Source organism: Solanum lycopersicum, chromosome 10 (genome assembly GCF_036512215.1).
Source record: "Solanum lycopersicum chromosome 10, SLM_r2.1".
Lineage (NCBI taxonomy): Eukaryota > Viridiplantae > Streptophyta > Magnoliopsida > Solanales > Solanaceae > Solanum > Solanum lycopersicum.
In genome coordinates this window covers 3,447,356-3,461,897 of record NC_090809.1, presented here as the reverse complement: position 1 = coordinate 3,461,897, position 14,542 = coordinate 3,447,356, and the positions used below count along the sequence as shown (strand labels likewise).

Genomic DNA, 14,542 nt, shown 5'->3' with positions numbered 1-14,542 from the left:
TAAAATATTTAATAATATTTGTTTAATTTATAAGATCAATAAATAAATTATCATGTTATGTCTATTTTTATCTTTGCTATTAAATACTGATTCATTTTCAACTTTATGTAACTTATATTTAATAAGGGTGATTTAGTAAAATTACTCCTATCATTTATTGCTTCTTTATTCTTATATCAAGTCAATAATGACTAATTATTAATGAACAAAAAAATTATATTTTAATATACTTCATTTATTTTTATTTATTTATTTACTAAATATGTATATTTTTATTTTTACTTGTCACTTTTAATATATTAAGAAATATATATATTACTCTTAACATTAGTTATATTTTTCAAAATTATTATTAAAATTATATAAAAAAAACTTAAACAAGTAATATATTACTCTTAACATTAGTTATATTTTTCAAAATTATTATTAAAATTATATAAAAAAACTTAAACAACTAAAAATGAACGAAAAAAAATTACCACATAAATACATGTATTCCAAGCGTCCAATGCATCTTTAATTATGTGCAAACAATTAAAGTGCAGTCAAATATTTATTTATTGAATAATAATTTATTACTGTCCACTGCTCAGTTATGAATTGCTGTGCTCATAAATACTAACGCTAATTTTATTGAGTATACTTCCAAAAGTAGCCTGAAAATATCTGACCAATTAATAATTATATATATAAAAAGTACTATAAATTATAATATTTTATATATTAATATGATAAAAAAATATATTTTAAATTATTATTCAAAATTTTTGTAATTTGACTCTAAAAATAAAAATTATGACAAATAATAGCAGACGAAGAGAGTAATATTTAATTCTTAGTGACTTGATATATTTTCTTTTAAAAAACAATTAAAAGTACATTTTATTGAATTAATTTATTAGTAAAACTTCAAAATTTTAAATTTGATTGTTAGAATACTATTTTCTATAATTATTAAATAAAAAGAGAGAAAATATAATAATACTCTCTTAATCCACCATAATCCCAAATTAATTGGAGTCTATTTATTTACTCCCTCTGCATGTGTTTATGTTTGAGTATTTCTTAAGAAACAATTAGTGATACCATGTTACTCATTATCGTCCAATATAAATGAAATATCGACACTTTTTATGGTTCAAAATTAATGAATTTTTTTAAGATTGTAATAAATATTCTTCTTTTTAATTGATTTTCCATTATTTTTAAATTTTCAATAATGATTATCTCTACTTTTTTTTTTTTAAAAGAATAATTTGGAAAAAGCCACTGATTCATATAACCTATAGGATAGACATGTTGAATCCTTGACAACTTAGAATGTAGTATATTAATATGAGTTGTTTTTGGATGGTTGAGATTTTTTTTTTCCGTACTGGTAGTGTCTAAATCAATTTCATATATTTCGATTAATTATATAAAATATTCGTCATTTTTGACCAGCAACATGTACTAGGTTACTTTGTCTATCAAAGCTAAGACAAAAGAAAAAAATCACGAATATTTTGTGTCAATGAATAATTGAGTATAAGAACGATCATCTATAGCATTACAATTTAAAGACTGTTAATCACACTCTGATCTAGTGACCACGTTTATCCACTAGACTTAATATTCTATCTCCTTAGAAATCAAGAATACATCGATACGAGCCAATATATAGTTGAGATTCTTTTATTCTCAATTAGACGTTTTATATTTGAGCTATTCAAATAAAAAATAAAATAAAATTTTATATCATTCAAAAATAAAATCGAACAGTATATGAATCCAAATTTAATTAAACCTCGAATTAAAAAAAAAAAAAAGAAACACTCAATAGTGGGACTATATAGATATCACATAGTATAGTGTAATAATTGCACCCAACCTACTTGTCTATGTCTCATACACCCCCATCCAACAACCATCCACTTATAAATGCTCTCTCCACTTAAGCCTTTAAATATAACTTATTCCCTCTCAATAAAACTCAAAAAAAGAAGCTATTTTCCCTCTTGTCAAATATGAAGAACTCTATAGCTCTCATCTTAATTTTCTTGTTCATCTCAATCACTTTCACTTTTGCTACTACCAAAAATGATGACAACAATAATATCCCTGGTTTTGGGCCTGTAGGTGGATTCAACATCCCTGGTTTTGGGCCTATAGTTGGAGGAGGATATGGTGGTGGATTTGGAGGCCCAAAAGGAGGATATGGTAAAGGTGGAATCATAAGGCCCACTATTGTTTGCAAAGACAAAGGCCCATGTTTTGGTAAAAAACTAAAGTGTCCATCAAAGTGTTTCAAGTCATCTAGTGGGGCTGGAAAAGGGTATGGATATGGGGGTGGGGGTGGTGGATGTATCATGGATTGCAAGAAGAAATGTCTTGCTTATTGTTGAAAAAGGGGATATGATTATGGCTTTTAAGTTCTTTCGGAAACAGTATCTCTACTTCCACACGAGGTAGTAGGATTTCACCGAGTATGTTTGTTGTTTGATTATGGCCTAGTCAAGTAAGTACTAATTAAATATATAGTATATAGTATTTATTGTATGTTGGGAGTTTCTTTTGGATGTTGATTGCTTTTGGTTTGGATGGAGTTTTGTGGGAATACTTATGTATGCAACTATGTTTATGTACTTATATTATATAATATAAAATATATAGTATATTAGAATTGATTATAAGATATTTATCTATTTGGAAGTGGTATTTTTATGCTTGATTTATCTATATTATAAATGTTATTTATGGTCCTAATGGATTTTAAGGGATGTTCTTTTTTAAAATTATGTGATTTGAATAATTCTAAATTTATTTGAGACTCGATTAAATTTTGATATTATGAAAGACTCATTTTGGGGGCATTGACTTGGCAAGTGGAGAGGTCATAATATTGTTGATTATTTATGTGGTAATAGAGAAAATTTAATTTTGAAATTTCAATATTAATATAATATGGTGTATTATATTACTTCTCTAGAAGAAATCTCAATGTAAATCATAATTGATAAAGCTAACTCCTATGACAAAAAAAATTATGAATTACATTTTATAAAAATATAAAGTAATACAACATATCATAAATTTTTTTATAGTTTTACCTACTTAGAATCCCACCCATAATTATTGACGTGACACACTTATTAAAAAAATATTAGTTAATATATTGAGTTTACTATTTTACGTCTTATATTTTTTTTAAAGCACTTGATTAAATGAAGGATACAATGAAAAAAAAGAAATATTTTTCTTAGTTCGCCAAAATATAATAAGTAAAAATTAAAAAATATTTGACGAATAAATTCGAACCGAACAATTATAAAAAAAAAAAATAACGCGGTTTCTCGTTGTGCACTTTGTATACCAGAGTGCCAGACAACTCACGCGATTTGTCACTTTCAAAAGAACAATTGGTATATTACAATTTTACATTAATTACATGTGTCGTGTATCGATAATGTTTAGATCAATATAGACTGTTTATATCATATTTTTTTTAGAGTTCGTCTCTCTTTTTCTGGAAGCAAATAAATAAAATGAAATCTTATTATTTATATCTTCACTTTACGGAAAGTTTCACTTCTTTTACTAGTTCAATAGCGTAGAGTTGCTTTGACTCGCGTTAAATGTATAAATTTTACACATGCCTGTTAATACATTCTTCTATCATCACTCAATTGTATTGTTGAACCAACTATATTATAAAAAAATGTTCAGTAAAAACTTTTGTGTTGCATAGCAACTAAATTTTTTTGCAGCAATTATTTTTTCTGATTTTGATAGTTTTGAACTAAAACCAAACTTTTGGGTGTAATATACACATTGGCAGTATACAAATGTTCTGAATAACATGCACGAAATCGCTTTAGATTTTTCGCTACAAAAAAAAAAAATGTAATCAGCCACGCCCCCATCGCGTTACCAGACGTATGACATTGTAAATGATTTACTGTAAAAATTCTGTGACCAAACACAGAAAAGGCAAAGGTGAAGAAAGGTGAAATTTACATGCACAAAGATTGTTTTTTTTACCAGAAATATAATGATTTTCCTAAAAACCATAGTGGTCAGAGTAGTTAAAATGAAGACATATACATATATGAAAAAACAAAAGCATATCTGCTTGACTGACTGACTGACTGAAGTGACCAAATCTTATATCTGTTACCACACTATTATATTGCTGCCCTCAAGGCCCCTCTTGCAGCTTCGCGTTTCATCTCTGCAGCTTGACCACTCCCGCGGAAATACATGTATACTTGCTGCATAATTAGATAACGAGGAAATGAACATCAGTGGCGTTTCATGTAGCCTACCCAAACTTGCTTGGGATTGCAGCGTAGTACTTGTCATTCACGCTCGCTAAGATGACAAGAATAAAACTGTGGAGCGAGGTCATACCTGAATAACCCATATGCTCAGCACAGACTCCAGACAAAATAGCCCGAAACCGATGAAATAGAAAATCTGAAGGAAAAAAGGAAAAGAATAGAAGTTATCCATGTTAATTGGCAGACTCCAGCAACTTGTAAGTGATATTCGATGTTTTATAAGACCAGTTGGGCAGGTTATTTCATGCTTTTAGTTTTGTTTTTGAAATTAATTAACTGATTAGACTAGGCGCAGGGCTTGTGTGTGTATGTGGAGGTGGGGGGGATGCGTTTGAGATAGTAGAGTACGCTGATAATATGTGAAAACATACCCCAACAAGAACTTGTTTGCCGATGAGATCTACTGCAGGTAGAATGCCTCTGTTTAACAAATTGTAAAAGATCAGATCATGGAAACAGACAATAATAGCAACAATCTAGACAAATCAAGCAGCAATTAGCTAAAAGAAAGTGAAAAGCTAGTCCCAGCTAATCCCTTGAATTAGATTACGAATTTTCTCCTATATGGAATCATGTGTTCAGCATCTGGAAGGAAATTTAAAAAAAAAGGAATTCATACATACTTCTCCATCAAGTCAAATGCAAAGTAGAACTTACGTAAGTGATTTTCCGCGGAAAACTACTGGAGGAGCAACAGCCGCAAAGATGCAGAATGCAATGTGAAGCTGTACACAGAAAGAAAATGTAAGACATCTTTGAATTCACCAACTTAATGGGAGATAAAAGTTAAAAAAGAAAAAAAGAATTCACCAAGTAAAACAAGAAAAACCACGCGAACTTCATAGCACCCTCATTTCTGCGACAAAATATTTGTGTTAGCCCCATGCAAAAAAGAAAAAAAAGTGAAATAGCACAGGAGGGAGTTAGACATGGGATTGAACTTCTCTGCCGTGATCCAGGATATAGATCATCGTCGACCAACCCACACGGTCTTAATAATGAACAAGATTTTCTGCTACACTATCAAACTTCTAAACTATATTACTTCAGCAACATAACCATTATTCAACTGACAACTTGGATTACTGCTTTCAAAAAGTGGGTGATTTAATCTGAAAGTAAATGTTGAGTTATCCAATAGAAAGGAAAATTTACCTGAAAGCACGATAAAGAGGACGATACCACAGTACATAGGCTCCTGGAACCCCCGATATGAAGTAAATAATTGAAAGGAACCAGATCTTTACATCTAAAGCCAAAAACTAAAAGTTAGATTGCTCCATAAGTAAGCCATCGATGACATGTAGAATGCTGAATTAGACAAACCTCCTTCTTTAATCCATGCTGTAGTGGTAGCAATGATGTTCCACAAAAGGCAAGCACAAATTCCTGTCACCATCATCGGATATCTAATCAGGACAGGAGCAATAAAGATCTCACAGGATGTAGAAAAGTCAGAAAAGTTTGTGTTGATTAGCACAGTGAATGGTTAATATATAGTTAAAACTGCTGGCGAAGGGGAAGACAATAAGCACAAGAAATTTCACCAAACCTCAATTTACTTGCTAGGGAGACTGATATAGGCAGTTTCTGAACTAATACCTTGAAGGTCTTGCCAGAAAATATGGACAAGATGACGGAAAAAAATGCTTGTTCTGATTATGCTTTTCATGATAGAAAATAGTTGAACTGTTGATCTAAAGGAAAAAGATAGACTACATCCAATTCTAAGTTTTCTTGCTACAAGTCTTAAACAGGCTCTTTCTAAATTTTTACTTAATTACTTGGAAGGTTTTGCAGGACAATTGGGGGAGTAGAGAGAAAGAAATCTAGATTTTGCACAACTTATCCATAAGCTAATTTTCTCACTCGTCTATTTCCTTGCGTTGGATAGTGATAGTGTTGCCTTTTTCCCCCTTCACTGCCACAAATTAAAAGACGACATTTTACTTCTTAAGCTTTTTGTTACTAGGTAAATTAAATGTATCAAATGGAAGTCAAATGCAGCTTTAGGTTCCAAGTCTCCTTGTCTTTGAGAAAAGATAAAGATGCCGGACTGTCAGATGATTTTTTTTTCTGTCGAGTGCAACAGTTATTAAGTCTTAAATGTAGCATGATAGAAAGAAAATCAATAAGAAGAAAGTGACATAAGGTTCTTCAAACTAGAAGAACCAAACATATAGAGACAGAGTTGACATACCCAAAAAGGTAGTAAGCGCAACATATTGCAGCCTTTGCAAATGAACTGGTATTTCATTAGCAATATCATGATGGATAATTGGGAAGAATGGAGGCCAATTTTTCACCTCAATAACAATGCCAGCTGCAATCAGAGAGAATAGAGGAATTGTAATGTACTGCATTAAATATCTGAACCATGTAACATTTTCTTTCATAAGTTTCATTTATAGACATTTGAACCGTCTAACCTTTTAAATTAAACTTGCAAATGCATAGAAAAAAACATAAGATCCACATTACTTAAAGCTACACCGAGCCACAGAAATGACCAACTCGGTCACAGAACTCTCTTTGGAATTCATTTATTTCTCTCGGGGGCAGCTTTTCACTTGTCAGTTGTGACAGATAATCCGAAAAGCCTGACGTCAATAATGTTCACAATCATACCTTAGTAGAGGATCTCCCTACTCGTACGTAGGAGGAAATACTACCTCACTTCTAATCAGTTTGAAGAGAAAAGAAAACTACCTGATTCATGCCTACAAAAGCTTGCTGGCACCAAAGGACAATAGATTGAATCCCGTGAAACCATTTCCTTGAAGTTCATTAATATCTTCTTTTTATAAAGCAAATCGACTTTGATTCTTGAATAATCCACATCACTTCTGCTTCTATTGGAACAAAAGATTCCCCTCTTCCTTTTTTTAAATCACTCTAGCTTATACTTACAAATATAAAAAAAAATGACCAAGAACAAGAAGAAAGGGGAGTGTTCTCTTTATTTTTTTCATAAGTAATTTTGGACAGACCAATGACAAATGATAATGATAAGAAGGAATAATCAGGAAAGTTAAAACAAAAGGAACAAAGGTTCATTCAGTTTTGTTTCATCCAAGTACTTGGATTTGATTTTTTTTATGTTTATTCCCTTTAAGTTCCTTGTTTAGATGTCTACAAAATCACCAGACAGAAATAACTTCATGTTTAAATCTAGTGATTGTAAAAGAACACGAGTGATAATTGGATAAACATAGGAGAAAAAGGATATACCTCTTGCAGCAGCCTCTTCTTTTCGTCTCAGTTCCTGCGTGTCATCAACAAACCAAATCAGGGAATAATGACATTTGTACCCCAAGCAAACATGAGCTGCTGTGGATATGGAAGCAGAGAATACTTTTTTACTTGCACTGTACACTGATCAACAATGATTTCAACTGATAGAAAAAGAAGAAGAAAAGCCAAAAAGATTCAGACACAAGAGACATATTATAATGAAATTTATATGGCCAGGGGATGAATGCCTCATCCTTTTTTGCAGAGCATAGGAGGCTTGAAAACAAGTTCCTCAAAAGAACCAAACCAAACTGTGAAACCAAGTGAAATATAGGGCCTGAAAGAGTTTCTGATTTGACAAATTGAAAAATCGCCCTCAGATGACAGTAAGAATGTCTACACAACAAAAGAGTAAACCATAATCTCATAGAACATAAGAAGTCCGAAGAAAACTGTATCATTTTACGTTCCAAACTATTTTGCAGAACAAGCTGGTAACAACTAATCATGCAACAGGACTCCTGAAAAAGACACAGAACTACTCGTACAAATTTAGACCAAAAATCATGTGTACCTGTTCCCTCCTTCGCAATTCATTCTCCTTAGCCTGTAGTTCCTTCTCTTTCTTTTTCAAGTCCTATAATTCAGAGTGACTTAACATAAAATAAAAATCATAATAATAGATGTTAAATATGATAAAATGAGTTGATAGCTAAGCACATTCAAAAGTAGAAACTACCGTAGAACTATCAAGAGGAATATCAACAGGCACATCACGATCATAGAAATCAGCAGGTTCATGCGGAAGGGGTGAAAGTCTTGAGTTTGTTGCTGGAGGAACACTACTCTGAAAGTGAAAAGAGGATAGATTTATTAGCATTATTCAAGAAAAAGGGGTAAAATATTTTATCCACAGAAGGACTCTGAGGTCCCCAATGAATACATTTCACGGCAAAATAAAATGTGTTGAATTGAAACAAAGCTCTTCAAGAAATTATAGATAGAGACATAGAGCATAAACTACGGAATCAGCTAAAGCAAAGCTACTAATTACCCTCTCATTTCCCCTTCCCGAAGAGAGGAGGCATTACGAATATGAAAGGAAATAAACAGAAATCATCGATTAAGGCAATGCTAATATTTACCTCTCTTTCTCAGTCTCTCTTTTTTACCCCTTCCCTAAAGAGCAGAGGGGAGGGTTACTGAATATATAAGAAAACAAAACGAAAATATAACCCTAATGCAATTATACCCATGTCTTTCTAGAGATTTTGGCTCTAACTAAAGGCTGAAATATCTATTTCTATACCTAAATAACAGCTGCTGGAATATGTCAGGACTTGTCTGGAATCGATCAGGTTAAGCGGCATGGGTGGAGCCAGTTTAGGCAAAGGGTGGCCCGAAACACATCCTTCGCCGGAAAATTATGTGGTGTACAGAGATTTACAAATTAGAGAGTATTTAATTTTGCACACCCTTGGCCAAATTCTTGGCTCCGCCACGAAGTGCGACACCGTAGACAAAATTGGCAGCTTGGAAATACAAAAGAGAAGCATGAAAGTAGAGCTTGGAAGAAATTATCTTGCTACGGTGTGAACCATATCGAATAGAAGCTCATGTTCAAGAGAGAAGGAATCCATTGCATTACTGGAACTTTTACATTTTTGCACATTTTTTGTACAATTGACATTTATGATGACGGGATGCCTTTGTATGATGCTGCTCTGAATATCGCATACAACTTGTAAGCAAATTTTAGTTAATCAACTACCGTCCCAAACTAGCTGGGATCAGCGTAAACAAACTTTCATTAAATAAGTGCATTATATCCCAGACAGACAAACATAGGTTACTGCCCGTCTAACTCACTGTGGTATAAAATGCGCCTCCACTAAATTTTGATTGCCCTTTCGATTTTCCTCCTCCATCCTGCAAATTAAATACCAGAAGATAAATTAGCCAACTATCAAGACCTAGAAAGAACTGCTTTAACACAAGGGTTTGAAGTCATGATGACATAACGGCATCATTTCATGTAGTTCTGTAATTATAGATAAAGGATTTACATTCAATAACATACATCATGATTAGGAGGTTCTCCTTCTCAAAAATGTTATCTTTTCATTCTCAGAAAGAAGGTTCTTGATTCACATATGATGGTAAAGTTTGTGCAAGATTATCCAAAACCGTGTTGATGATTAACATTATCAAATCTGGTAGAGAATAACCTAACACTTCATACAACCTCTAATATTTATGCCAAGTTTCATGTTAAATTGTATATACTTGTCAAATCTAATGAGAATAATGCGTTGGGATGGGAATTAACCACTAAAATGACATTCTGATACTTACTACTCCTACTAGTGAATACATTCAGAATTAAATTGTATAGTTAGTCGCACAAAAAAATATAAATCAAATCACAGAGAAAGGACCTTCTGCTCATATTCTTATAACGTAAAACAGACCGATTCTCCAACAGCATCGGCCAAACAATTCAGCTTCTCTGTTTTCTCTATTGAACTCTTTCCTGAAAATGTACACCCCAATAATACTTTTTTGACAAAGATTTCTAAACCCTTTCCAAAGATAAAACAGCACGAGGCAAAATCATCCACAGAGCCAAGATTTCTATTGTAATTAGCTGAGTCATTACACTCTAAAACGGCAGCGTATGGAGGTTAATTAACAAATGGATTCACAGGGTAATAAGGATCAGTATAAGAGTTAGTTAAAGAAGAATGAACGGTTGTGATTAAAATGAGGGGACGGCTCATGTCAGAAGGGGAAAATGCATGCAAATACAGTTTCATCAGGAGGAGAAGGCAATGAATACTGTATGATCTTTTCTCATGCTCTTCTCACTCTCAACTAAATCCAATTTCTCCCTATTCTCATCTTCTTCCTTATCTCTTCTTAACTCCTAATTCTTATACTTCATCATAAACCATGGAAATCTCCTAATTTACTCTCATTTTCAGGTATGATGCATTACTCATTTCGAGTGATCACACAGAGAGACAAGTGAGGATCTGCGTATTTCTAATTTAGCTTTGTTTAATTGCTTTTGCGTGTAATTGTTGAATCCTTATCGGAATGTGCTATTTCATTTTTGTATGAATTGTGGTGGTTAGCTGCAGTTCGATTCTTCACAATATTAATCGAATTTGGTTAGTTAAAACATCATATCTACAAAAATTAAAATTAGAAGAACCTAGTCAAAGGTTTATGACCCAAAAGTTCACACAACAATCACCTCATAAACTCGAAAACACTCAAAAACAGGCAAGGTTATTCCAACTTATCAACAAAGAACAACACATTAACAAATGAGTACCAAACATAGAACCTCAACATACAGTTACACCATAAAACAAAAGATTAAAACCCCAAATACCCAATTCAGTGAAGTCAATTTCAAGTCTTACACTATCAAGAAATCAGTCAATCGCAACCCATTAAGAAAAAAGACTTGAACTTTAGTTCCACATACATAAAACAATCACCCCAATCCACCTTTTTTCTTTAAAAAGAGAAAAACAGAAAAAAAAAGGAGAGCTTACAGCAAAAGGGTTAACTTCTTCTTCTTCAGCAAAAGGGTTGCGATCATAATGGTTAGCCATTTCAGCAAAGTTTTGTTACTGTCTCAATTTTTTGCTCCAAGAAAAGCTGCCACCAGAAACTCAGCTGAGATCTGAATAGTCAAATAGCTGAAAAAGCTTAAGAGCCAAGGAAGAAAGGAGAAGTCTTTATTCAAATTTTGGGGGCTATTTTATACATAAAATGTGAAATCAAATGGAGAAAAATCAAGGGAATTATACCATTCTAGAGAGAGAAGAAAAGAAAGTCTTCTCTATATAGTTGAAATTTTTGGGAGAGAGATGGGGGTAGGGGGTGGGGGTTTATTAATTTAATTAAATTGTACATAAAAAGCACAAAATTGACAAAAGAGAGAGATTATTAAACTTTGGTCATACTTTTACTTGTCACACACACTGCCACAATGAATAGATAATTAATATTAGATCTTAAAAAGAAAATTGTTAAGAGTGAAAAATATAATTGTTTTTTTGGGCAAATTACATAATCATATACTTTTAAAACAAAATTATAATTTATCCCTTAAAAGTTTATAATTACAAAAAATTTTCAATTTAATACAATAAGTGTTGATACATTAATCTGATGCGCGAGATACATTAGTCGTTAAGTAAGATTTCTTACATTTCATACATGATACATTAATCTGATGTACAGTTTATACATGATATACTAATCTGATGTATAAGATACACTAATTTGATGTGCGAGATAAACTAATTTAATATGCAAAAATAAGGAATTTTAGAAATTTATAAAAATTTAAAGAAAATAATGATGATAAATAAATCAAAAGGTGAGATATCTGTAATTTTTCTTTATTTTTAATGTATTTTGAAGATAATGTTAAAATAAAAATAAACCAAACAAATATTAGCTTTGGTCCAAGAATAGTGGTAAATATAATTACTCCTAATTAAGTATTCTTTCCTAACAGAAGGGCACTACTTAATAATTTCAGCTTTTTAGTCTCGAGGGAAATAATTTTGTTTATGAATTGTTAGTCGTAAGAACCTTTTTACTTGACTAATTAAATTTGAACATATCATATATATATTTTTAATTTGCCACATCACGTCATAGATAGTCTCAAACTTTTGTAAAAATATCAAATTTGTTAATAAGAATTTTAAAAAAAGGTATTAAAACACTCTTAAATAAGATCGGGTGTATTCAGCTTCAGTTAGTTAAATAAAAAGGTTAAGGATGTTAATAATTCAGAGATGAAGTGCCAAATTTAGGGATGGTTTCAATACATTTTTCCTTTTACCTTCGAAACAATAATTTATACCATCGTTTTTATTTTGTCTAGGAAAAGAACATGGTGCGACAATCAATAATATAAAAAACATGTAAGCTACTTTCAACTCTAAATATCAAAATTGAGAAATATATTATATATTTTCTTAACATATACATAAAGTCTAAAAGAATATTTCAAAATCGATAGATCACTTGAGGTCTTAAATCGACAATACGATACAACAGCTAAAGAAATGTAATATTTCAAAATTGATAGATCATTCGTTTAAAATTCGTGAAACTTAATTTTCTTAAATTCTTAGTACCATCATCTAATGCATAAACAATTTACAAAAAAGTTATTGTTGGTCTATTAAGCATATTAAAATTATCATGACACGAACAAAATGATTTAATTAAAAACAATCTGACTATTTTATGTGAAGTAAGAAAACTAAAGATTAAAATGAATTTTAATGGACTTGAATTTAGGACGATTATAATTAAGCTTAAGTGTTGTGCTTGATAAAATGATAAAATTAAAACTTAAATTAATTCAAATTTAACAAAATATTTATATTTTATTTAGAAATAATATACAAATAATTATAAACTTATATATCTAATTCATCTATTCGATTTAGTTATTTTTGCAATTATTCTTTAGCAAAACTAAAATCAAATCAGACCAAATAGCATCAATTTTTAAAATTTAAAACCAACCCAGTTTAAATAATAATGTTTTCAATCATTTTGATTTAAATTACAAATTCGATTTAATTTTCTAACCATAAGAAAGAACCCTACTGGTGACCCTTTTTTCTCTATATTTTCTACTTATATTTATGAGAGGGAGTTTAGGTTCTCAAGCAAACACCTGCTTGACCACCCTTAGGGCATCTCTGCTTATGATTCTTCCGTTTTAATTTATTTATCTCATTTCTTTAATTTATATATATTATATTATATATATATATATATATATATATAATATATATATATATATATTCAAAATTACGTAAAATATACTATAAATTATGACAATTAACAATTCACAATATTTTTAGGAAATATAATATGATCTAGTGATTCTTGAAATTAATCTATCGGCATTACATAAAATGAAAATAAAAAAATAACCTCTATCATTCAATTTAAAAAATACGTAAAAGATATTACAAATCTCAATAATTAACAACTTGTGATTAACGAATTTCTGTATGTTCTAGATACGATAGGACAATTTAAGTACAGTAAAATTCTATAAAATAATACTCGATAAATTAATAATCTCTTTAAAATAATATTTTTCTTTAATTCCGATTTGGACCAATAGAAAAAATTATCAATTTCGATAAGATAATATATTTTCAAAAGAACCCTTTATAAATATATGGTTTCATTAATATCATAAATTAATAAATATTTTTTAAAAGTAAAAATATATTTAAAGCAATTTAGTGAAATATGATATTATTGTGTTATCTATTTTTTTCTTATAATTAAATCTAGTTGAAGCATCTCTGACTATCTTACTGCATCCAAGAGCTCTGGTGTTGTCTTTTCATCTACACCATAAAATTGTAAAGAATTCTAGATACATAAGTGTTTCCAGGTATAGTATCATCATCAACATTGCTTTTTTCGATGGCATCCACAACTTCTTCTAAGCTATGAACCTCTGAGCATGTCTCACTTTCACCCAGATAATCCAACAGGTTATTGACATTCATTTTTATTGTGATAACCGAGATCATTAATCATGACTTAAAGTTTATGAATGACGTTTTCACAAGTGAGTTCATCCAAATTATATTCTCTTAGATTTGTATCCTCCAAATGAATTTTACAGTATCGAAAACAATTTGATATTATCTCTGTTGGAGTTTATTTACCCTGATTTCTTACCATAAAATAGATTTTCCTTTTAAGATTTGAATTGACTAATCTTTTTTTTTTTTGGTAAGAAAAGGTTTAGGGCTCTATAAATAGATATATGTTCCTTCTAACTTAATCAACATTCACAATGTAGAGGTTTTGAAAGTTTTGATTAGGGTAAAAAATTATGAGTCACATGATATGTTATCACTTGTGTAAACCTTCCATGTATTCCGAATAAATTATTTGAAATTATTTCGCTCTAC

General features: G+C 30.6%; 2 protein-coding genes across 2 annotated transcripts; one reads left to right on the top strand and one right to left on the bottom strand.

Moving 5' to 3' along the window:
- The first annotated feature begins 1,942 nt into the window (after positions 1 to 1,942).
- On the top strand, positions 1,943 to 2,672 carry LOC101244324 (uncharacterized). Its single transcript, XM_004248053.5, has one exon. It carries the CDS (start codon positions 2,007 to 2,009, stop codon positions 2,382 to 2,384), a length of 378 nt encoding a protein of 125 aa, XP_004248101.1. The 5' UTR covers positions 1,943 to 2,006; the 3' UTR covers positions 2,385 to 2,672.
- A 1,304-nt stretch (positions 2,673 to 3,976) lies between these two features.
- On the bottom strand, positions 3,977 to 11,558 carry LOC101244619 (secretory carrier-associated membrane protein 3). Its single transcript, XM_004248054.5, has 13 exons — positions 11,120 to 11,558; positions 9,423 to 9,482; positions 8,293 to 8,400; positions 8,128 to 8,190; positions 7,551 to 7,584; positions 6,520 to 6,642; positions 5,646 to 5,708; positions 5,475 to 5,568; positions 5,130 to 5,175; positions 4,977 to 5,044; positions 4,691 to 4,739; positions 4,390 to 4,455; positions 3,977 to 4,250 (listed from the first exon to the last, which is right to left on the bottom strand). The coding sequence occupies exons 1-13, from the start codon at positions 11,177 to 11,179 to the stop codon at positions 4,164 to 4,166; spliced, it is 921 nt and encodes a 306-aa protein (XP_004248102.1). The 5' UTR covers positions 11,180 to 11,558; the 3' UTR covers positions 3,977 to 4,163.
- Positions 11,559 to 14,542: the final 2,984 nt, after the last annotated feature.

Coding starts and splice junctions, on each gene's coding strand:
- LOC101244324 (XM_004248053.5), top strand. CDS start 2,007: ATGAAGAACTCTATAGCTCTCATCTTAATTTTCTTGTTCATCTCAATC.
- LOC101244619 (XM_004248054.5), bottom strand. CDS start 11,179: ATGGCTAACCATTATGATCGCAACCCTTTTGCTGAAGAAGAAGAAGTT. Junction 8,401..9,422: donor GAGGCGCATTTTATACCACA/GTGAGTTAGACG, acceptor TTTCACTTTCAG/AGTAGTGTTCCTCCAGCAAC. Junction 5,045..5,129: donor GGTTTTTCTTGTTTTACTTG/GTGAATTCTTTT, acceptor TTCTGTGTACAG/CTTCACATTGCATTCTGCAT.